The sequence below is a fragment of the Brassica napus genome, chromosome A9, assembly GCF_020379485.1.
Source record: "Brassica napus cultivar Da-Ae chromosome A9, Da-Ae, whole genome shotgun sequence".
NCBI classification, from domain to species: Eukaryota; Viridiplantae; Streptophyta; class Magnoliopsida; order Brassicales; family Brassicaceae; genus Brassica; species Brassica napus.
Window position 1 is genome coordinate 33,009,984 of NC_063442.1, and position 20,530 is coordinate 33,030,513.

At 29.3% G+C, this 20,530-nt stretch overlaps 1 protein-coding gene and 1 long non-coding RNA gene across 2 annotated transcripts; one reads left to right on the forward strand and one right to left on the reverse strand.

Annotated features, from left to right (window-relative positions):
* Positions 1-466: 466 nt before the first annotated feature.
* LOC111200312 (disease resistance protein TAO1-like) lies at positions 467-6,108 on the reverse strand. Its single transcript, XM_048741055.1, has 4 exons — positions 5,146-6,108; positions 3,822-4,959; positions 3,436-3,726; positions 467-3,270 (listed from the first exon to the last, which is right to left on the reverse strand). Exons 1-4 carry the CDS (start codon positions 5,754-5,756, stop codon positions 1,714-1,716), a joined length of 3,597 nt encoding a protein of 1,198 aa, XP_048597012.1. The 5' UTR covers positions 5,757-6,108; the 3' UTR covers positions 467-1,713.
* Positions 6,109-10,206: 4,098 nt separating this feature from the next.
* Positions 10,207-14,414, forward strand: LOC106421945. The gene is made up of 2 exons (XR_007316514.1): positions 10,207-10,635; positions 11,075-14,414. It is a non-coding gene; the product is annotated as an uncharacterized LOC106421945 (long non-coding RNA).
* Positions 14,415-20,530: the final 6,116 nt, after the last annotated feature.

Genomic DNA, 20,530 nt, shown 5'->3' on the forward strand with positions numbered 1-20,530 from the left:
TCTATATAATTTATAAGATTTTTTAGAAATGTTATATATTAAATAGATTAACTTAAATAGTCAAATAGATGTAATTAATGAAATAGACCTAGTATGAATTTTTATGGTATTTCTTTTAATAAAGAAGATATAGAATATAATTATAAAATTTGAAAAATAGCATACACTTTTATTTTATTTTATAATAAAATTTTATTTAAATTAATGTATAATAGTATATATTATTAATTACGAAATTAATCAATGATATTAATTTAAATAAAATGTTTTAAATTTTTAGAAAGATTTTGTTAGATTTTTTCTCAATATTTTGTTATGATTAAAAATAAAATTTAAATTTACAGTCAAAATTGATTTATTATTAAAATCTTTATATATTGAATAGATTAATATTAAATAAATATAATTAATAAAATGGATCTAATAAGACTAGTATAACTTTTTTATGATAGATAAAAATAGTATTTTTCTTTTAATAGAGAAGATATTGTAAAATCATCGTCCTGATAATGGTAGGATATTTTACTATTTAACATTTTGTTTTACTTACAATTGAAAGAGAAATATGATTTAAATATTTGATCATTTAACCAAAAATTGAAGAACCAAAAACAAATGCCAAGAGGAAGTGGAAAACGTTGTGCATCAAGAGTCTTTTCTCTGAAGTTCTCTATTTCCAACGTGCCATATCAATGTTTTTGGATCGATGATCATGAACCAATTAGTGGATTGTCGTTAGATATAATACTTTTTTCGGTGACTAAGAAAGCTAAAGCCGTAACTAATCATGTTTCCATGCTTAGCTTTACGCAATGGCTCTAAGCTCTTATGGTTTAGTCATTTTTTAAGGAAAAGTTTGCTATTTGGTACATACGCCCAACGACAAGGATAAACATCAGAAAATATTGAAATTCAGCACAGTAAGTTCATCTTCTCCTTAATGTTTTAGGCTCTTAAGATATTCACTGTATCTACTAACTTGTATATAGTGATTTCCATCTCTTTTAGGATGCTGCTTGTGGGAGTTAAAACCCACAATCAGAAATTTGATTAATGTAGAGTAACGTTTAGGGAAACGGTGGGAAAACGTCTCTGTTAGTAGATCTTAAAGATAGTTTGCACGAACTGAACTGAAATATATTGAATAAAGTGAATCCGTAAATACACAAGGAACAAAGCTCAAGAACAAAATGAAGAAAGAGTAATCCAAATCTCGACTCGGGGTGTGTGCTTCAGGTTTGATTCTCTTTTAGTGATCTTGGCTCTGCCTTATATGCTAATCAGCTCACTCCAACTACTACGTGTATCTTTGACGTACGTGCAATGGCAACTCCGGAAATCTCGATTTGTTTGGTAGCCGCATGACCACGAGGTGACCGGATAATTTATCCTTATCCGTAAACTCAGAGCTTACTACCTGGGGCTGCGAGGTAGCCCTTTGGACTGGAATGGCTTGGCTTTGCTGGATTTAGTCTGTTATGCGTTGGGCTTTTGCTGAACCGGATTTATGTGATAAATCCTGCTCCAACAGTGCTATTATTTGTTTACATACTCAAGAAGTACCCTAAAAGCTTTTTTGTAGAACGTAGAAGAAGGAATCACAAAAGACGTAAGTCCTCCTTATATACATCTTCACGAACAAAACTCATGTTATTTCGCCTGCTCTTCTTCGTCCCTGCTCAATGTTTGACTCAAATTCTCGGTATTTGAATATTAATAATCGTCATCGTCACTAGAGAAGCTCTGACGATGTTCATCATCAGCCTCTTCCAGGAGTTGTAGTATCCCACATTCTTTTATCTTCAAGGTGTTAGTGGGGAAAATGTTAGTGCGGAAGACCCTGAACTCAAACACAAGCTCGGTGGAAGTCACCCTGTCTGGTGCTTCAACATTGAAAACATACAGATGCTCCGATAAAACTGGACGTAGTATTGCGCTACATGAAGTGTAAGTCTGTTCCGATGTAACGCTACATGCCGCCCACGGTTTTTTCATGTCGCCCTGATAATCCAACAAGATGCAAGCCCTAAATTTTTTCGATCTAGGAAGAGACCTCCCATCCAACTCTACTGTTACGAAATTCCCAAAAGCTCGGTAAGTAAAGCAGGCAGGCACTTCTCCACCGGGTAAAACTGCAACTAGGCGACATGGAGTCTGGCTGATGAGATGTATGGCTTCTTGATTAAGTTTGAAGCAGTTAATGAATCTGAAAGTAGTAGATTTCAGGTTGTGAAGGGAGCTATCTAGTCTCTCCAGGGACTCACAGTTTGATGCATCAAGGTCTAGTAGGGAACCTGGAAGCTGTGGGAGAGATACCAGGTTCTTGCATCCGTAGAGTACAAGTCGGCCTAGATGAGAGAGTTCCTTGACCCATGAACCAATATCTAGTATTTCTGTATCTGTTATATGCAGCTCTGTGATGGTGTCCAATGCATGAGGGGATTTCTTGAGGTTTTGGCTGTATGACATTCTCAGGTGTTCAAGATGAGGCCACGACTTGATCGACGAAGGAACTTCTTCTATTGACGTTCCAATGAGATGGAGATGTTTAATGTTTGTGGAAATCTCAGGAAATTTTTTTAAAGATGAGCAGCCAGTGAGATCAAGCTCTCTCAGTGACACCATGTTGATGTTGATGGGAAGAACCTTAAGCTTTGAGCACCCTACCATGGTCAACTTGGGCAATTTATGAAGCTTTCCCACAGAGGAAGGGAGCTCCACAAGACTTGAACAACCACTAAGATCTAAGTATCTGAGATTAGTTGCATTCCCAATAAAAATAGGAAGCTCAACCAAACTTGAGCAATATTTGAGATCCAAAACTTGGAGATTAATTGCATTCTCAATAGAAGAAGGAAGATTCACCAGACTTGAACAATAATCGAGATAGAGATTTTGGAGATTAGGTGCATTGCCAATAGAAGATGGGAGGTCCTTCAGACTTGAGCATCCACCGAGATTTAATGACTTGAGATTAATCGCATTCCCAATAGAAAGGGGAAGTTCAACCAAACTTGAGCAATCTTTGAGATCGAAAGTTTGGAGATTAATTGCATTCCAAATAGAAGAAGGGAGGTTCACCAGCCTTGTACAATCACTGAGATCAAGATTTAGGAGATTAGTTGCATTGCCAATAGAAGATGGGAGGTTCTCCAGACTTGAGCATCCACGGAGGCATAAGTACGTGAGATTAGTGGCAGTTGAGAGATCAGGAATCTTCTTCAGGTTTTTGGAAGATCTCAAATCCATCCACTTCAAATTTCTAAGCGGCTGCACATACATAAAAATAAAGCCAACATACTATTATAAATTGATACAGTCAGTGAACGTAGCGGTTTGATCATTCTTTGCAAGCTAAAACATTTTATACATAAACAAACTATAGACTCGAGTAAACCTGAAATACATGGAGGGAAAAAAGAAAATTTTGCTTACTTGAATTCCATCCCACAACTTCTTAAGCTTGCTCCCCTGCATGCATAGTTTGACGAGGAACTGCGGACTAAAATTAGAAGGCAAACATGTCATTGGAAAATCATTCCATTCTAGTAGTCTAATTTTTCGAGATATTGAGTTTAGACTTTGCGGAAAGTACAGTCCATTGTAACCACTATCGATTCTTAAGAATTGGAGATTAGTCATTCTCTCAAAAGCGCTTTCACTTGTATGTAATCTTTCCTCTGCCTTAGATAACTTGAGATTTATTCCTATAACACTGCTAGTACCCTGAAAAAGGACAATGGAATTAAAGATGGTACTTGTATATCAAATGACTCAAATTGTAGGCAATCATGCAATGAATTACCAATATCAAAACTTACGGCTGTATCATCACTGAGTACTTCGCAGATATCTCTTGCATCAACCAGAAACTGACGTTGTCCAGGCTCACGGGTCAAGTGTTCACTAGTAGACACGTTTCGCACAATTTCTCTACCTAGTTGTGCTAGTAAATCATGCATTACAACATATTCTGAGTTGGTGGATATGAGAGATTTCTCAGTTAAGACATGAATCCCTTGCCTAACGTTCAAGAACGCCCTGGCAAGAATATGTTCCACAATCTCAATTTTTTCATGGTTGAAAAAACAAGCTATATGAAGAAATAAATTTTTATCTTCTCTACGCAAGGCATCATAGCTGAACTTTAAAGCACTCTCAATATCCCCGTGCAGGTTGTTCCTTAAACTCGGTAGTTTATTTTTCCATTCTTCTTTGGACAGTCCTCGCAAGCAAGAACCCATTACCTTAAGTCCTAAAGGGAGGTCACCAGCAAGTTTGGTCACTTCCCGAGAAAGGTCCTCAAAACCAGCTTTAGGAGACTTTTGACGAAAAGCATACGTACAAAATATTTGAAGAGCCTCATCTGTTGACGGAGAACCCACCTCATAAAGGTCGTTGATCCCATGTGCCTTCAAAAGGTGTCGATCTTGGGTTGTAAAGATAATCCTACTTCCATTACCGAACCACCCAGTTTCTTCTGCCATGGCATCTAGTTGTACTGACCGATTAACGTCATCAAGAACAACTAGAACTTTCTTGTCTTTCAACGTGTCTTGTGCAACTCCTAAATGTGGGATTTCTATATCCTTCTTGATTATTTTAGAAAGGAAACTTTGCTGCAGATGCAACTTCGCATTGTAGTCATCTGAAGAAACTGGTATTGTTGTATACATTGCTTTGACGTTCTCCACAAATACGGTATGTTGGAAGTTGTCATTATTGGAAGATAGTTGGTGAAACAAAAATCTGGCAATGGTGGTCTTGCCAATACCAGGCGGCCCCCAAATCCCTATCATCCTCACTTCTTCTTTCAAATCTGGGCGTAACAAGGGTTCTATCTTCTCCATATGAGCTCCCATCCCAACTAAGCCGTCGAAATCTCTTGATGGCGTGGAATTAATCAACGTGTTCAGAATTTCGGTGGTAATATCTTCGACCATTTTCGCGTCATCATTCCTAACAAAGTAGGAGATCAGTACAGTCGTTAAATATATAGTCTCTCCCAGAAATCAACATATTTAAAATATCTCTATTTCCTGGCTACAAATTTCTTCAGTAAGATATATGTATATATATATATATATTTTTTTTATTTTTTGATATGGTGTTTAGAAACAAGTAGAAATTAAAAGGAAGACTAACCAGTTGATAGAATGGTAACCGGTTATTGTGGCCACTTTTGAGAGAGCTTGACTCCATTTCTCAATTACCTCATTTGTTTTACCCTCGCAAGTTTTTTTGAAGACTTTTCCGAAATCTCCCCTCTGCTTCTTGACGTCACTTGGATTCACTTCATAGAAGATGGGTATCACCGTTTGATCTAACTCTTCCTGGCACTTCATAATCTCCACCAATTCGTCAAGACACCATGACGAAGAAGCATAGTTTTTGGAGAGCAAGACAACCGCGATCCTTGATCCTTGGATAGCCTTTTTCAACTCAGGGTCAATAATTTTTCCTCTCTTCATCTTCTCATCAATGAATGGGTAGATTGCTTTGCTTTTGAACTCCTTCAGAATGTGAGTGAGCAAGGATGTGCGGACATCTTCCCCGTGGAAGCTCGGAAAGACAGTGTGTACCCAATTACGGGACACACAAGATGGTGGAGGCACAGTTGATACAGAGGAGGAATTCACAGTTTCGTTATTTTCACGGAACCTGGATTTTCTGTAACGCATGAAAAACAGTGTACCCAAAAGTGTGAAGAAGCATGTTGCAGCAACACACACCGTGAAGAGAAAAGAAGAATTCATTAGACTAAAATCGAGAGAAAGATGAAACGTCTCGCAAATGGTTCTCAGAAAATGAAGAGTTTTGGAAAGAGCTTGTTTGGTTAATTTGTCTGAAAAAAGTCAAATTGACACTTTTTGCAAAATGGAAGAAGTATTATAGTGAATATGTTAAGATACCTGGATTTTCTTTTCGTTCAATATGTTGATTAGTTAGGGTCTGACTAGTTTCTCCTCTACCACCCGCAAACGCAGTTTTTTGCGGTTGACAGCGTTTCGAAATAATCATACAAACCGTTACAAATCGTTTCAAATCGCTCCGAACCTTTTAAAATCAAAAGCTGGTTCCAGCTAGCGTTTGCGGTTGCGGACGGTTGCGGGAGGATAATTGTTATTTCTTTTTTTTCAAAAACTATATAAATACAAAAATAAAAATATTCAATAAAAAAATTAAATTGGAATTATAAAAATACTAAAATATATCTATTATATTTTAATTAATATTATAAAATTTTAAAATAAAAATATTTCTATAATATTAAAAATTTAAAACTATAACTTTCTAAATATAATTTTCATATTTATTATAATATAATGATTTTTGATATAAAATGTAAATATTGTTAATTTATTATTTAACCGCTGATGTATTTGATAGTTAACCAGTCATAAGTATCCCGTAAACACAGCAATTTCTAACCGCAAAACCAGTCGTACAAATCTCTTAAAACCGCTAGAAACCACAACCACCCGCATCCGCAAATTCCCGCAACCGAAACCGCTGCGTTTGAACCAGTCAAGCCCTTAGTCACCCAAAAAGTAAACGAAATTTGGTCATTCAGATTGAAGTCAAACAAAAAGTTAGCTGTTAAATTGAAATAGTTAAAAATAATTATAGTTAAAAATGAGAAGGAAGTTTGAATCTCATAACAATATGACAAGTGCAGGAAAACGAAGGAAAAAAGAAGAAGAGATGACTCGATCAAATACTAAAATAACTCTTCCTCTCTCAGGAAGCTAAGAGCATCATTAACCCTAGCAACTTATTAGGAGTGCTTAAATTTTTTTTTTTTTTAAATTTATTTTTCTGACTAAAAAAAATTAAAAAAGAATCAATTGCGAGCCGCCTCGGTGAGGCCTTGCAAACCGAACAAAACAGCGATGCTTAAACACGCATCAGAAGCGCTGCTGCTTCTTCTTTTTCTTCTCTTTCTTTTTTCTTTTAGTTAAAAAATTGCTAACCACCCCTTAAGCAACCAGGATTAATGGTGGTCTAACAAAACTTACGAATAAATCATTTGATCCTTTTATTTGCAATAAAAATAATAATTTTATACTTCGATTTCTAACAGAGTTCTCTTTCAACAAGTTACGCAGTGGCTGACTTATCATACCAGTAGAACGTCTCTTTCGACGGGTATAGCTCAGCAATTGGTTGTAGCACGCAGAGCATGTAAGTAAGAGTTAAAGACCAAATATTAGGAGTACGTCCATCAAATGGTACGACAAATAATAAGGATTCAGAGATTGTTTAGAGGTGACGAAAATGATCTTCATGGAGTTTAATACATTGAACCTCTCTCTTCCCAAAGTCATTCCGTGCTTGATGCAGAGGGCCTACTCTAGGATTCAGAGATTCTTAGAGCAACATTATCAATGAAAACTCTTAGCAAACATCTTAGAATTTTTAATTACTATTTTTAGTCTAAGAAGTTTTCTAAGATACTTCAATAAAATACAACATTATCAATGGAACTTTTGGAAGGTTCTTAAGTATAAAATATTTATTTAATTAATAAGTAATAATTAACATATATCCTCTCTCTCTACCGCTTCCAACTTCCTCTACCGCTTGCCACGTGACACAAGCACTGCGCCCACAAACTTCTTACCTAAAAAACGATTCTATTAATATTCCCCATTTTTGATTTAAATTTTAACTCGAATTGGGCTAAGCATCGAGGCTTAGAAGCCCGATAATGTTGCTCTTAAAGAGATGACGAATAATATCTTCATGGAATTTAATAGGCTGAACCTCTTTCCAAAGTCGGTCACTCCATACTTTTTGATAAATAATCAATTCATGCATGACGTTCAGTGCCGGCTTTAGGGACTAGTGGTGCTACCATTCCAGTTTCGATTCGATGTATTTCCATCTATAATAGTTACGGCTGGGATTGGTACATACGAAAGAACCTATGAAATAATGATGTTTGTAAATTATCACGTTAGCTTAGGTTTATATTTCGATTTTTCTCTTCTTAAAAAAAAGAGAAATAAGATGAATGAAGTACAAAAATGGAATACATTATTGGTTCATTTAGTAAGAATTTAGGAGTTAATTTAATATGTTTTGAGTTTCGCCTTATGAAATAGGGACATTTGGATCAAAATCTTGTAATCATTTAAATATTTGAAATAAATTTATTATATTTATTGTTTCATCAAAATATTTCATTCATTCCTCATCAAATCTGCTGTAAAATGTCTCTTTTTTAAAGTTTTTTTTCCTTCTGATAGAATGATCATTTTATTTTATTTTTAAAATAATGGTAATTTAATTTATGGAATTAATAAAATAATTCATTGGCATCTTTTCATTCTATACTGTTAATCTAGCCTAAGCCTACATTTGAATGTGTAATGACTCTTTTAAACATGTGAAATAAGATTTTTTTTGCATTGATTTATTATGATATTACAATTGTGAAAAAAATTACATAGACGATTCGACAACCGACAATACTACATGTCTTTATGAGGATCTATGCCTAACTGCATCACCTGAGTCGTTCTGCAAAGACCTACGTCTGACCGGATTTACTTGCACCATGTTGAAGATACCTTGTAAGTTTTTTTTCCGTAGTTTGTATAATTGCTTAATAAATCACTTTCTTCGAAAATTGAGACATGGACCTATAATATGCAATCTGTAAAAAATTGCATAGTCTAAGATTCGAACCCCAAACTTGAGTATATAAACCTTTAAACTTTAACCACTAGTCTACAGTGCTTCCACAACACATGTGAAATAAGTCATTCCATCAATTCTACAAACATATTTATCATTTATCTTAAATCAAATGGATCATTCCACCGATTTAATAGACTATTTATTTATTTATTCATTTTTATCCAATCTCTATAATATTATTTGAGAAGTCACTTTCCTAAGTGTCGCGCTAAAGTTACCTCTCATGGTGATTGATTACTATGATACCCCTAATGAAATAAAAAAGTACATTTAAATATTATTTTTTACTTTTTAAAATATTCCAAATAACAATATAAATAAAAAGGAAACATTTATAAAGTTTTAAAAATAATTTAAAAACGAAAAATATATGTATATATAATATGATTTCATAAAAAAAAATAAAGTTCACAAAATAGTAATATTCCATTTAAAAGATATCTTTAAGTAACAAAAAATAAACTTTTGAAGTAATAAAATACTTTTTTTATCTACATATTCTTAGATGAAAAATTATCCCTTATATATTAATTGAGGAACATTTGAAAAGATCTAACCTCAATTTTGTATTAATTAAAAGAGGCCCCAATGCATAGGTGGCACTCAATTAGGTAGTCAATTACATTCAATTGAAAAATAAGTAGGTCCACATTCGATTTTTATATGTTGTTAAATATATAAGTTGGTCAAACTATATGATATAATGATATGATATGATATTTTCTTTCCTTAAATAAAACCTACGGAATTACCATAAATAACTAATATATATATATGACAATTAATGAGTTTAATAATAAAGATTTGATAACAATGTATATCTCCTCCATCATTTTTTGTTTAATTTTATATTATTAAAATAAATTAAACAATCAAATTAGCTATAAAAATAAAATTTAGATTTTTTCGTATATGTTATATTTTGAATTTTTAAAAACGACAATAAATGACTAAAACTATTAAAATTATTATGTTAAAAATTAATGATCAATGGTTTAACATTTTTATTATAAGAAGATACACATGATTTTAAAACCATATGAGTAAAAAATATCATTTAATAATAAAATAAATATATATATATATATATATATTAAACACTATATACCATAAGATTACATAAATATTTTAATATTAAAACTTTCAATGAATTTTCAAGAACATTTATAAATTATAAACTTATTAAAGATTTCAGATTGAAAATTTTGTTATCGATGATTTAAATATTTTGTTATAAAACGATATGAACGATCATAGAACCGTATGATTATAAATTCTTATTTAATAAATAACTATACAAAATATACTATTCCTAGAAAAATAGGTTGGTCCATCTTAACTTATATTACACTTTTTATTAAACTAACTATCGAATTGATAAATAACGTACCAAAAAATGTTTTGCACTTTCCTTAAATAAAAGCTACGAAATTACCTAATATGATTAACGTATATGTGAAAATTAATTATAATGAATAATAAATATTTGGGGAAATTTTACTTATACACTTTACATGATACCACTTTTCACTTATACCACCACTCAAAGGACATTTTCATAAATAGCACATTTATTAATTGGTAAAAGACTAAACTAACCTTATCTTTACTTCAATCTATCGTCTCTTTCTTCTCCACCATCGTGATCCTTCTTCTCTCTCCTTTCGGATCCACCGTCTCTCTCTCCGTCGGATCCACCGTCTCTCTCTCCGTCAGATCTGCCGTCTCTCTTTCCGAGATCCATCGTCTCTCTCCCTGTGGAGATCGTTCTTCTCTCTCCGTTGAGATCTGTCGTCATCTCCGACGAGATCCATCGTCGTCTCCATTGAATTCCATCGTCACTCTCTCTCACGCATCTAGCGATAAGCAATTACGAGAATCACGATTCAAAACCTCAAAGATCTTGGCTCCTCTCCACGATTCACACTGGTATGTTTCTAATTTATGTATTTTTTTGTTCGATTCAAGTAATATTTTGGAGTTGTTCTTTCGGTTATAAAAAAAAAATCAACGAAGGTTGGTTTACAACAGGTCGATCTAAGAGAAAGAGTTTCGATAGTGAACATTGAGTTTTCAAAAAATTATAAACCTTTATAAATCTGGGTTCAAGTAATTTTAGGATTTTCGTTCCTCTGTTATTCAAAAAACAAATAAGGTTGATTTAGACTTGTCATTTGAATAGTTCTGGTTAGGAGAGATATTTTCGGATAGTGAACATTGTATTTTAAAAAATTATAACCTCTTATAAATCTGGGTTTTAAGATATTGTTGATAGTACAACTCAATGCTTTACAAGGTTTGGTTCTTGTTAGTTTGTGTTTGCCCTTGCGAGTCTTTTCCTTATATGCACTTATGTATCTATGAATAGGAGAGCTTTGTGTTTGGAGCCAGACAAAAACAAACAGTGCAACCTGGCCATCTGCTTGATGCGTATGGGTCGAATCCCAGAAGCTAAATCTCTGATTGATGCTGTGAGAGATTCTTCTGCAGAGATTGAGTTCGGAGATGAACTGTTCACGAAGTCTTACGACAGAGCCGGTGAGATGTTAGCAGAAGTGGAATCCTAAAGATCCAGAAGATGGTCTTTCGGATAAGTTCTATGCGGGATGTTCATTTGCAAACGGAACAATGAAGGAAAACAAAGCTCCTCGAAACGCAAACAGGAACCACTCGCATGTTCCTCCTTCTTCAGCATCTGTTAGACAAACGTGAGAGAGGCTCTGTTGGTCCTAGGATGGATGAAACTGGCCCTTATCTTCTCACTGAGAAGGTTGATCAATTGCAAAGTTCTGATACAAGGGAAAGGAAGGTAGTCTTGCTGCAGCTTGGGCTCTAGCTAATCTATATTATCTTGCATGTTAGAAACCTCTTATAAGGGTTTATAAAATATTTATAAGAACTTATAAATCATTTATAAGGTTTTATAAATATATTTATAAAAGTTTATGAATCTGTATATAAGGGTTTATAAAAATATTATAAGAGTTTAATAATCTTCATACCACAATTTATAAGAGTTAATAAATCTTTTTCAAGAGTTTATAAATCTTTACAAACATTTAGTAGTAAAATATTCATAAAGCAAGTGTCTATAATTCTAATATAAATGTTTGTAAATTATTATAATAAATAAAAGATTATTTATAATGGTTTATAAAATAATTAATAAGACTTTATAAAATCAGTCTATAAAGTTTTTAAATATATTATTAAAGTATAATTCATTTATAAGAGTTTATAAAATCAGTTTATAAGGCTTTATAAGGATTATAAATAATTAATAAATATTTATGAATAATTTATGAAGATTTAAAAATCATTTATAAACCTTTATCAATAGTTTATATATATTTCTCATGTGGTGGAAAACAGCGAGATGAGGCAGCAGAGGTTCGTGGGGATATTGAGTTTGCTGTATATCGTTGCGTTCTTAGCTAAGAATAAGAGCGAGTGTCTCCAAGAAGAATGGGGAGTGTTGGAGAAGTCTCCGGAGGCGGCTTTAGATGTGGATCAGGCGATCTTCGTGGCTGTTTTGTGGTGAATTATAGAATATTTATGGATGTTGAATTGTTCTTGAGTGTAGATTTGCTCATGAATCATGATTGAATCTTACCGAGTCTATATATATATCCTTTAGTTGATTGTGGATGATGTTAATCATGTACCTCTGTTTGCTAAGAAAATCTGAGAAATGATATAATTGTTTTATAAAGAAGAGGCAGAAAAACCATATCAAATTATATCATCATAATAAAATCCTTATAAGGCTTTATAAAGATAATAAATAATTTATAAATGTTTATAAATCATTTATGAAAATTTAGAAATCATTTATAAACCTTTATCAATAGTATATATATATTCCTATAAATGATTTATAAACCTTTATAAAATCACTTATAAGAATATACCAAATATTTATAAGGTTTTATAAAATCATTTATAAATATTTAGAAAGGTAATTTCATTTATAAAGTCTTAAAAATAATTTATATGAATATATAGAAACTTTTTATACGAATATATAGAAACTTTTTGTAAGGGTCTATAAATCATTTATAAGAATTTGTAGAATATCAAAAGGTAATTATTTTATGAAGTCTTATAACAGTTTATAGAGGCTTATAAATCTGTATATAAGGGTTTATAAAAATATTATAAGAGTTTAATAATCTACATCGCATAATTTGTAAGAGTTAATAAATCTTTTTCAAGAGTTTATAAATTTTTTATAAGATTTTATAAATCTTTACATTTAGAAGTAAAATATTCATAAAGCTATTATAAGTTTAAAAAGTAAAATCGGTGATATAAATACATGAAGATGCTTGTTACTAATTTTTTTTAAAAAGAAACTAGAGTAAATGTAAAGTACAAATGATTTACAGCTTACAATCACTTATAAAAACACGTGTTACACATATATATTACAGAAAGACATGTGTCTTGTTTCTCTTATATGTGTCAAGAACATATATATTACATATAAAAACACGTGTCTTCTCTCTTTTTCTGCAACTCCAATCTTCTTGAAAATTGTGTTTCTCTCTGAAAACATAAAAACATACGGCTAAATATATATATATATATATATATATTGTTTTACGGTTTTTTTTATAAGGCCTTATAAATATAAAAATTGTAATAAATACCTCAAGCGGGTTACCTTTATAAAATCACTTATAAATTTTATAAGAGCTTATAAAACATTGTATCAATCATCTATAAAATTTTTATAACATATATAAATATTTATAAAACTATTTAAAAGGGTTTATAAAACTATTTACAAATACTTATAAGCTATTTATAAGAGCTTTTACATTTATTTATAAGTGTTCATAAATTAATTTACAAGGTTTATAAATCTATTTATAAGAGTTTATAAATCACCAAATTAACCAACTTTCCACCATTTCTTTGCTTATTAAAGAACATCATTCTTTTACAGTTTCTTTTATAAGACCTTATAAAAAGGTATAATTGAGCATTAAGATGATTGAGCATTGAGAGATACTTGGGGTTTCTGAAGTTATAATGGTTTATAAAAATTTATAAAGGGTTTACAAAACCACAATGTTAGATGAACGCCTCAGTTCTGCAGATGCACATAATGTATCCAGACCATATATATAGCTTTCTAGGACCTTTCTCACAGCAATAGCAAAAGCCTGATTAACAAGAATATAGCAGCTCTTGTTATTGGCTTCTTCATTTTCACCTACTTTACAGCTCCCCCCTGTCTCTCAACTTCCAACTTGAAGTTCATGAAATGAGTCTACGAAATTATGGAGAAGAAAGACCAAAGGACCAAAAGAGCCTATGTTTCAAAGAATCTGTCCCAAGGCGTCAGTGCTTGATAACCGATGCCACAACCTCAGACTTTGGTGGGTTGTCCTATCAGCTGGCTCAGAGCATAATCCATAAGAGAGCTTCTGTATGCTAATAAGAGAAGACTCAACACTTTGCAGGGCATTCAATACCAACCTAACCAAGCTTAATTCCTATTAAAAAGCAACAAAATTGTTAGAGAATGTGGTCAAAAGTAGAAGTAGTCTCAATATACGTCTTTTATCTAAGCACTAAAGATATTCCATTGTTCTGTAATTAATTACTAAGAATAGAAATCTGAGAACATCACATCGTAATCTTCCCTAAGATAATTTTTTTTGTAACTCAATACAATACATCGAGTACTAAACTCAAATCAATAAAATTGATACTTCTTTTTCCCCAAATCATTCCCTATTAGGTTTCTGATCCTAACCACTCAAGCAAAATGCAAAGCTTATGTTTCCACGCATACAAACATGAAAAGCGTAAATGCTGAACTTACAGAGACAAAGGAAAAAGATAGAGGAGAAGCACGAGTTGTAGAAGGAAATTGGCAGCTCTGAGAATGTAAGGACTCCTAATTACTTGGTGGAAGGTAAAGCTCCTCCTGTTTGGGCTTCTCCAGAAGTGAATCAACGCTCGTCGCCACCGTCATTATTTTTCAATGGAGGAGAAAGTGAGAGATCGTCTTGTTCGCCTGAGCTTGTAGAGTTTTTCAGCTTCGTCGGAGAATTCGTCAGCACCGTCAAATCCGCCGGAGAACTTGCCAGCGTCGTCCGGAGAACTCGTCAGTGTCGTCGGATTTGATCACCGTCGAATTCAACGTCAATCTGGGAACTCTCAGATTTGGAATTGGGGGAGAAAGAGAGTAATTTAGATTTAATTATTCAAGGGTATAATGGTACTTTGTCAATTAAAGTTTTAATGGTAAAGTTGAAAAGTGTAAAGTTGAAAAGTGGTATTAGCAAAGTGGTATTAGTGGCAATTCTCCTAAATATTTGATAACAATTTTTGTATCTTAGTTCTTTTTTTTAATTTTATATTATTAAAATATATTTAAAAATCACATTAAATATATAATAAAAACATTTATAATTTTTCTTATATGTTATATTTTGAATTTTTCAAAACGTCTATAAATTATTAGAAATTTGAAGATCCCCACTCTGAAAATTTTGTGATCAATAGATTATTTTTTTTGTCATAATAAGTTACAAATGATCATAAAATTGTATTAATATGAACTTTTATTTAATATTATAAGAAGATACACATTATTTTAAAACCATATGAGTAAAAAATATCATTTAATAATAAAACATATATATTTATATATTTATATATATATAGATTATACTATATACCATAAGATTACATAAATATTTTAATATTAAAACTTTCAATGAATTTTCAAAAACATTTATAAATTATAAACTTATTAAAGATTTCACATTGAAAATTTTGTTATCGATGATTTAAATATTGAGTTATAAAATGATATGAATGATCATAGAACTGTATGATTATAAATTCTCATTTAATAAATGACTATATAAAATATACTATTCTTAGAAAAATAGGTTGGTCTATCTTGACTTACATTATATTTTTTATTAAACTAACTATCGAATTGATAAATAATCTACCATAATTTGTTTTGCACTTTCCTTAATTAAAAGCTACGAAATTACCTAATATGATTAACGTATATATGAAAATTAATTATTATGAATAATAAATATTTGATAAAAATTTTGGTATCTTAGTTCTTTTTTTTTAATTTTATATTATTGAAAGATATTAAAAAATCACATTAAATATATAATAAAAACATTTATATTTTTTCTTATATGTTATATTTGAATTTTTCAAAACGTCTATATATTATTAGAAATTTGAATATTTCCACTCTGAAAATTTTTTGATCAATAGATTATTTTTTTGTTATAATAAGTTACAAATGATCATAAAATATAACGCATATGAATTTTTATTTAATAAATATTCAAACTAAATAATATATATATATATATATATATATATAAACACTAATGATTTAAAGCAATAAGATTGGCTGATCAATTTAGTCGTCCAGTTGAAATCTTTCAAAAGTATGTGAAAAACTAAAGTCAAAGTAAATATGGATTTAGAATAGTAGTTATATTTTACTAACCAAATACCGAAAAAAACTGAACCGAACCGAAACCAACCCGATATTCGGATTGAATACCCGTAATCCAAATGAAGCCAAACTATTGTTTCATTCTCCAAAATATAATAAAAATAATAACTTAATCCCGCGCAAGGCGCGGGTCTTATCCTAGTATTTGTATATAATGTGATTTCATAAAAACAAAAGTTCACACAAATGATCTTGATATTAGAAAAAGAAATATTTTTCTTTTAAAACATAATTTTACACAATACAAATATATATTTTCAAAGTAATTGATTTTTTATATATATATATATATCTATATATTTTCTTAGATGATTACACAAAATAATTAGTTAACATAAGTATATAGGTTTAATTGGCAAAAAAATAATTTATTATTATTATTATTGAATTTTTTTAATGTTTTTTCATATATTTAGTTTACTATAATATTTTACAATTACGGGAAAATAAATAAATTTTATTTTACTTATATAATATAATTTATAAAATACAATCACATTTTTACTGCATATTTTAAGAGATATTGAAAAAACTAAAAATAAATTTTAGCAATAAACATCTCTATAATATTATTTGAGAAGTCACTTTCCTAAGTGGCGCGCTCACGTTAACTCTCACGGTGGTTGATTACTACGATACCCCTAATGAAATAAAAAAGTACATTTAAATATTATTTTTTACTTTTTAAAATATTCCAAATAACAATATAAATAAAAAGGGAACATTTATAAAGTTTTAAAAATAATATAAAAACGAAAAATATATGTATATATAATATGATTTCATAAAAAAAATAAAGTTCACAAAATAGTAATATTCCATTTAAAAGATATCTTTAAGTAACAAAAAATAAACTTTTGAAGTAATAAAATACTTTTTTTATCTACATCTTCTTAGATGAAAAATTATATTTGTATATAATGTGATTTCATAAAAACAAAAGTTCACACAAATGATTTTGATATTAGAAAAAGAAATATTTTTCTTTTAAAACATAATTTTACACAATACAAATATATATTTTCAAAGTAATTGATTTATATATATATATCTATATATTTTCTTAGATGATTACACAAAATAATTAGGTAACATAAGTATATAGGTTTAATTGACAAAAAAATAATTTTTTATTATTATTATTGAATTTTGTTAATGTTTTTTCATATATTTAGTTTACTATAATATCTTACAATTACGGGAAAATAAATAAATTTTATTTTACTTATATAATATAATTTATAAAATACAATCACATTTTTACTGCATATTTTAAGAGATATTGAAAAAACGAAAAATAAATTTTAGCAATAAACATATTAACAAATGAACATATTAGCAACTAATCCAACTTATATATAAAATCCTAAATGTAACTACCATAAGAATGTATAATTTATTAGCAACTAATTCAACTTATATACAAAATCATAAAATCATAGGTGTAACTACAATAAGAATTCATAATTTATTTATTTTGTTTAAATAATAATAATTTATTTATTTTATAAATTTAAATTATATGATGACTTAAAATATATTAACAAATGATAAATAAAATATTAACTCACTGTTACAATTTAGATTTTTTGTAAAATTTATATATATGCATGAGACTTTAGAATATTATCATTATATTAATTTATGTAATTTGGAATCAGACATTTTAGTTTCTTTTTTTATTTCATTCTAATCAATATATCTTAAATTATACATAATCTTAATAAAATATACTTCTAATCTATTAAAACAGAAGTACATTTTAGAAATAACCCTGAGTTTTTCACTATATTTACCAACCCCTGCCACTGAGTTAATTTTTCCTTTTTAAAATAAACTAAATCAGAATAAAATCAAACCATTGAACCACTATGTTTTGATCTATTAAATACAAACTTATATTGTACACATAAATTTCGTGGAAGCTAATAACTACTTTCCATATATTCACTTTTCGAAATTACTCCTAAATATACTTACACTTTTCTAACGTGAATCAATATAAGGAATATGCTCAGTAAAATTTTCAATATTGCAATATTTTAACCTCAAATTACGGTACAAATAAAATATTGCCATATCATTAGTTAAATTTCAAAATATCTAAACAAGATTTTAGGAATGTTGCAAAAAATATCGCAGATATACCCTACCTATAATCTCTCCATATCTAACTATTAAATTCAAAAATAAGAGTTAACCGTTTTTTCAAAAAAAAAAAAAGAGTTAACCTACATCGTTTCACCATGTCAATACATACGTTATAACCTCTTTAAATTAATAATCTATAAATTAATATGCACTAAAAATTTCTATAAAATAATATAATTGTATAGTCACAAATTGAGTTTTTGGTTCAATTAGTATATCGATAAATTAATAAAAAAAAATTATAGTTTTGGTATAGTCCCAACATTATTAATTTATAGAGTTTTTACTGTATAGCAATTCCAGTTACATACTTCCCATTCATATTCTGAAATCGTAAAATAGTGTCGCTTACTAAAAATTTTACACCTCTTAAGGATGTTAAACCCTACAAGACTTGATGGGAGTACACATGAAGTTACTTCATTCGTGAAATTAGAACACCGGTTATGGGGGAGACTTTCTTGAGTGCATTCTTGAAATCAGAGCACCGGTTATGGGGAGAGTCTCTTTTGAAAGAAATATCCTAATATTCCTCAACATAATTTTAAAAAAATTCTTAAAATATATAGATAGTTATATAAATCTCTCTATTAAGTGGGTTTACATATTATTTAAGCCTAAAATATTTAATATGTTTTTCGATCATTTATCATTCTCAAATTACAAGCCAAAATAAGTAATCCTCTTAAAACCTAATTTATTAGTGTAGATGATTATTTTAAATATTAAACAAAATAAAATAAAATTTCTACAAACTAATTATGTAGTGCTAATAATTTAAAATTTAACTATACATGAAAGTCCCAAATTTATTAATATAGAAATTATTGATACAAATAATATTCAAATGTAATATATTCTCTCATCCAGAACTCCATCTTAATACTAATATAATAAATATATTATAAGAAAGATGTGATACAAATGACAATTTGAAAAAAATAATTTAAGTTATCATATTCACACTATATTTTTCAAATATAAAAATATTATATGATTAATTATATGCGAAATGTTAGAAATATATATCATTAATTTATAGAAACAATATTCACTTATAAGAAAGTAAAAACAAATACCCGCTCGGCCGAGCGGGTCAAGCTCTAGTATGTATTTAAGACAACAATCAATCTAAAATGCAAATAAGAAAATTAATCAAAAAATAATATATTTACAAGAAATAAAAATTATAATTGAATTCAAATAAATAGACAGAATCTAATATGTCCAAATGACAACTAAATTGACTGTTAAAATAACAAAACCAATTAAATAAATATTTAGTTAAAGTAATATGATATAATTAATATAAATTATACATATAAATTATAAATTAATTTAGAATTAAAAATTAATATTAATTAATTATTATATTATATTGATTTTATAAATATTTATGTGTCCGTGCATAAACAAAAAAATCACCTAATCCTACTATATAAAAGGGACTAAATTCAACGCTTTTGAGACTATCCACCTCAGCCAAAATATTCTCATCCAAAAAAAATTAAAAATAAATGTCATTTAGAAAATAATTAACTAATATAAAACTTTTGATATTTCTAAAAATTTCAAATTTGTAACTGCTAATTTATTAATAGAATCATATATCTATATTGAATTATGTTCTATTTTTAATCGTTACTTTAAGAGTAAATAAATTATTAATTTATAATATATATATATATAGTTTATAACTTTATATTGTAGTTATAAATAAAGAGAAAATAACCGGGAAAGGTGAAGAAGCTCATATAAAATTATGTAATTAAAATGGTAAAATGGTGAATATGATGAAGTGAATCTAAGAAAATTTGTTGTACAAATTATGGTGATTTCTTCGTCCACTATAATGATTTAAAATAATATATATATTCATATAAATAAGTCAATATTTATTGTTTTTTTTGGTAAGATGTTAAGATTATCATTTTCTGAAAGGTTACACTGATCCAAAGAGATTAGTTTGTGGAGCTAACCAAACGAGGATTATAGTGTTTACTTTGGAAAAAGTAATAGGTTGAATGATAGATGGCGTGCGTATTTTTTCACATGGAAATCTGCACATATATTAAAATTGTAAGATTTGAATCATAGAGAAAATATAGTGTATATGACTGAAGTTGATTCATTCTGAAACTAAAGATGGCTAAAATT

Coding starts and splice junctions, on each gene's coding strand:
- LOC111200312 (XM_048741055.1), bottom strand. CDS start 5,756: ATGAATTCTTCTTTTCTCTTCACGGTGTGTGTTGCTGCAACATGCTTC. Junction 3,727..3,821: donor TACTCAGTGATGATACAGCC/GTAAGTTTTGAT, acceptor GTCCTTTTTCAG/GGTACTAGCAGTGTTATAGG. Junction 3,271..3,435: donor AGTTGTGGGATGGAATTCAA/GTAAGCAAAATT, acceptor ATGTATGTGCAG/CCGCTTAGAAATTTGAAGTG.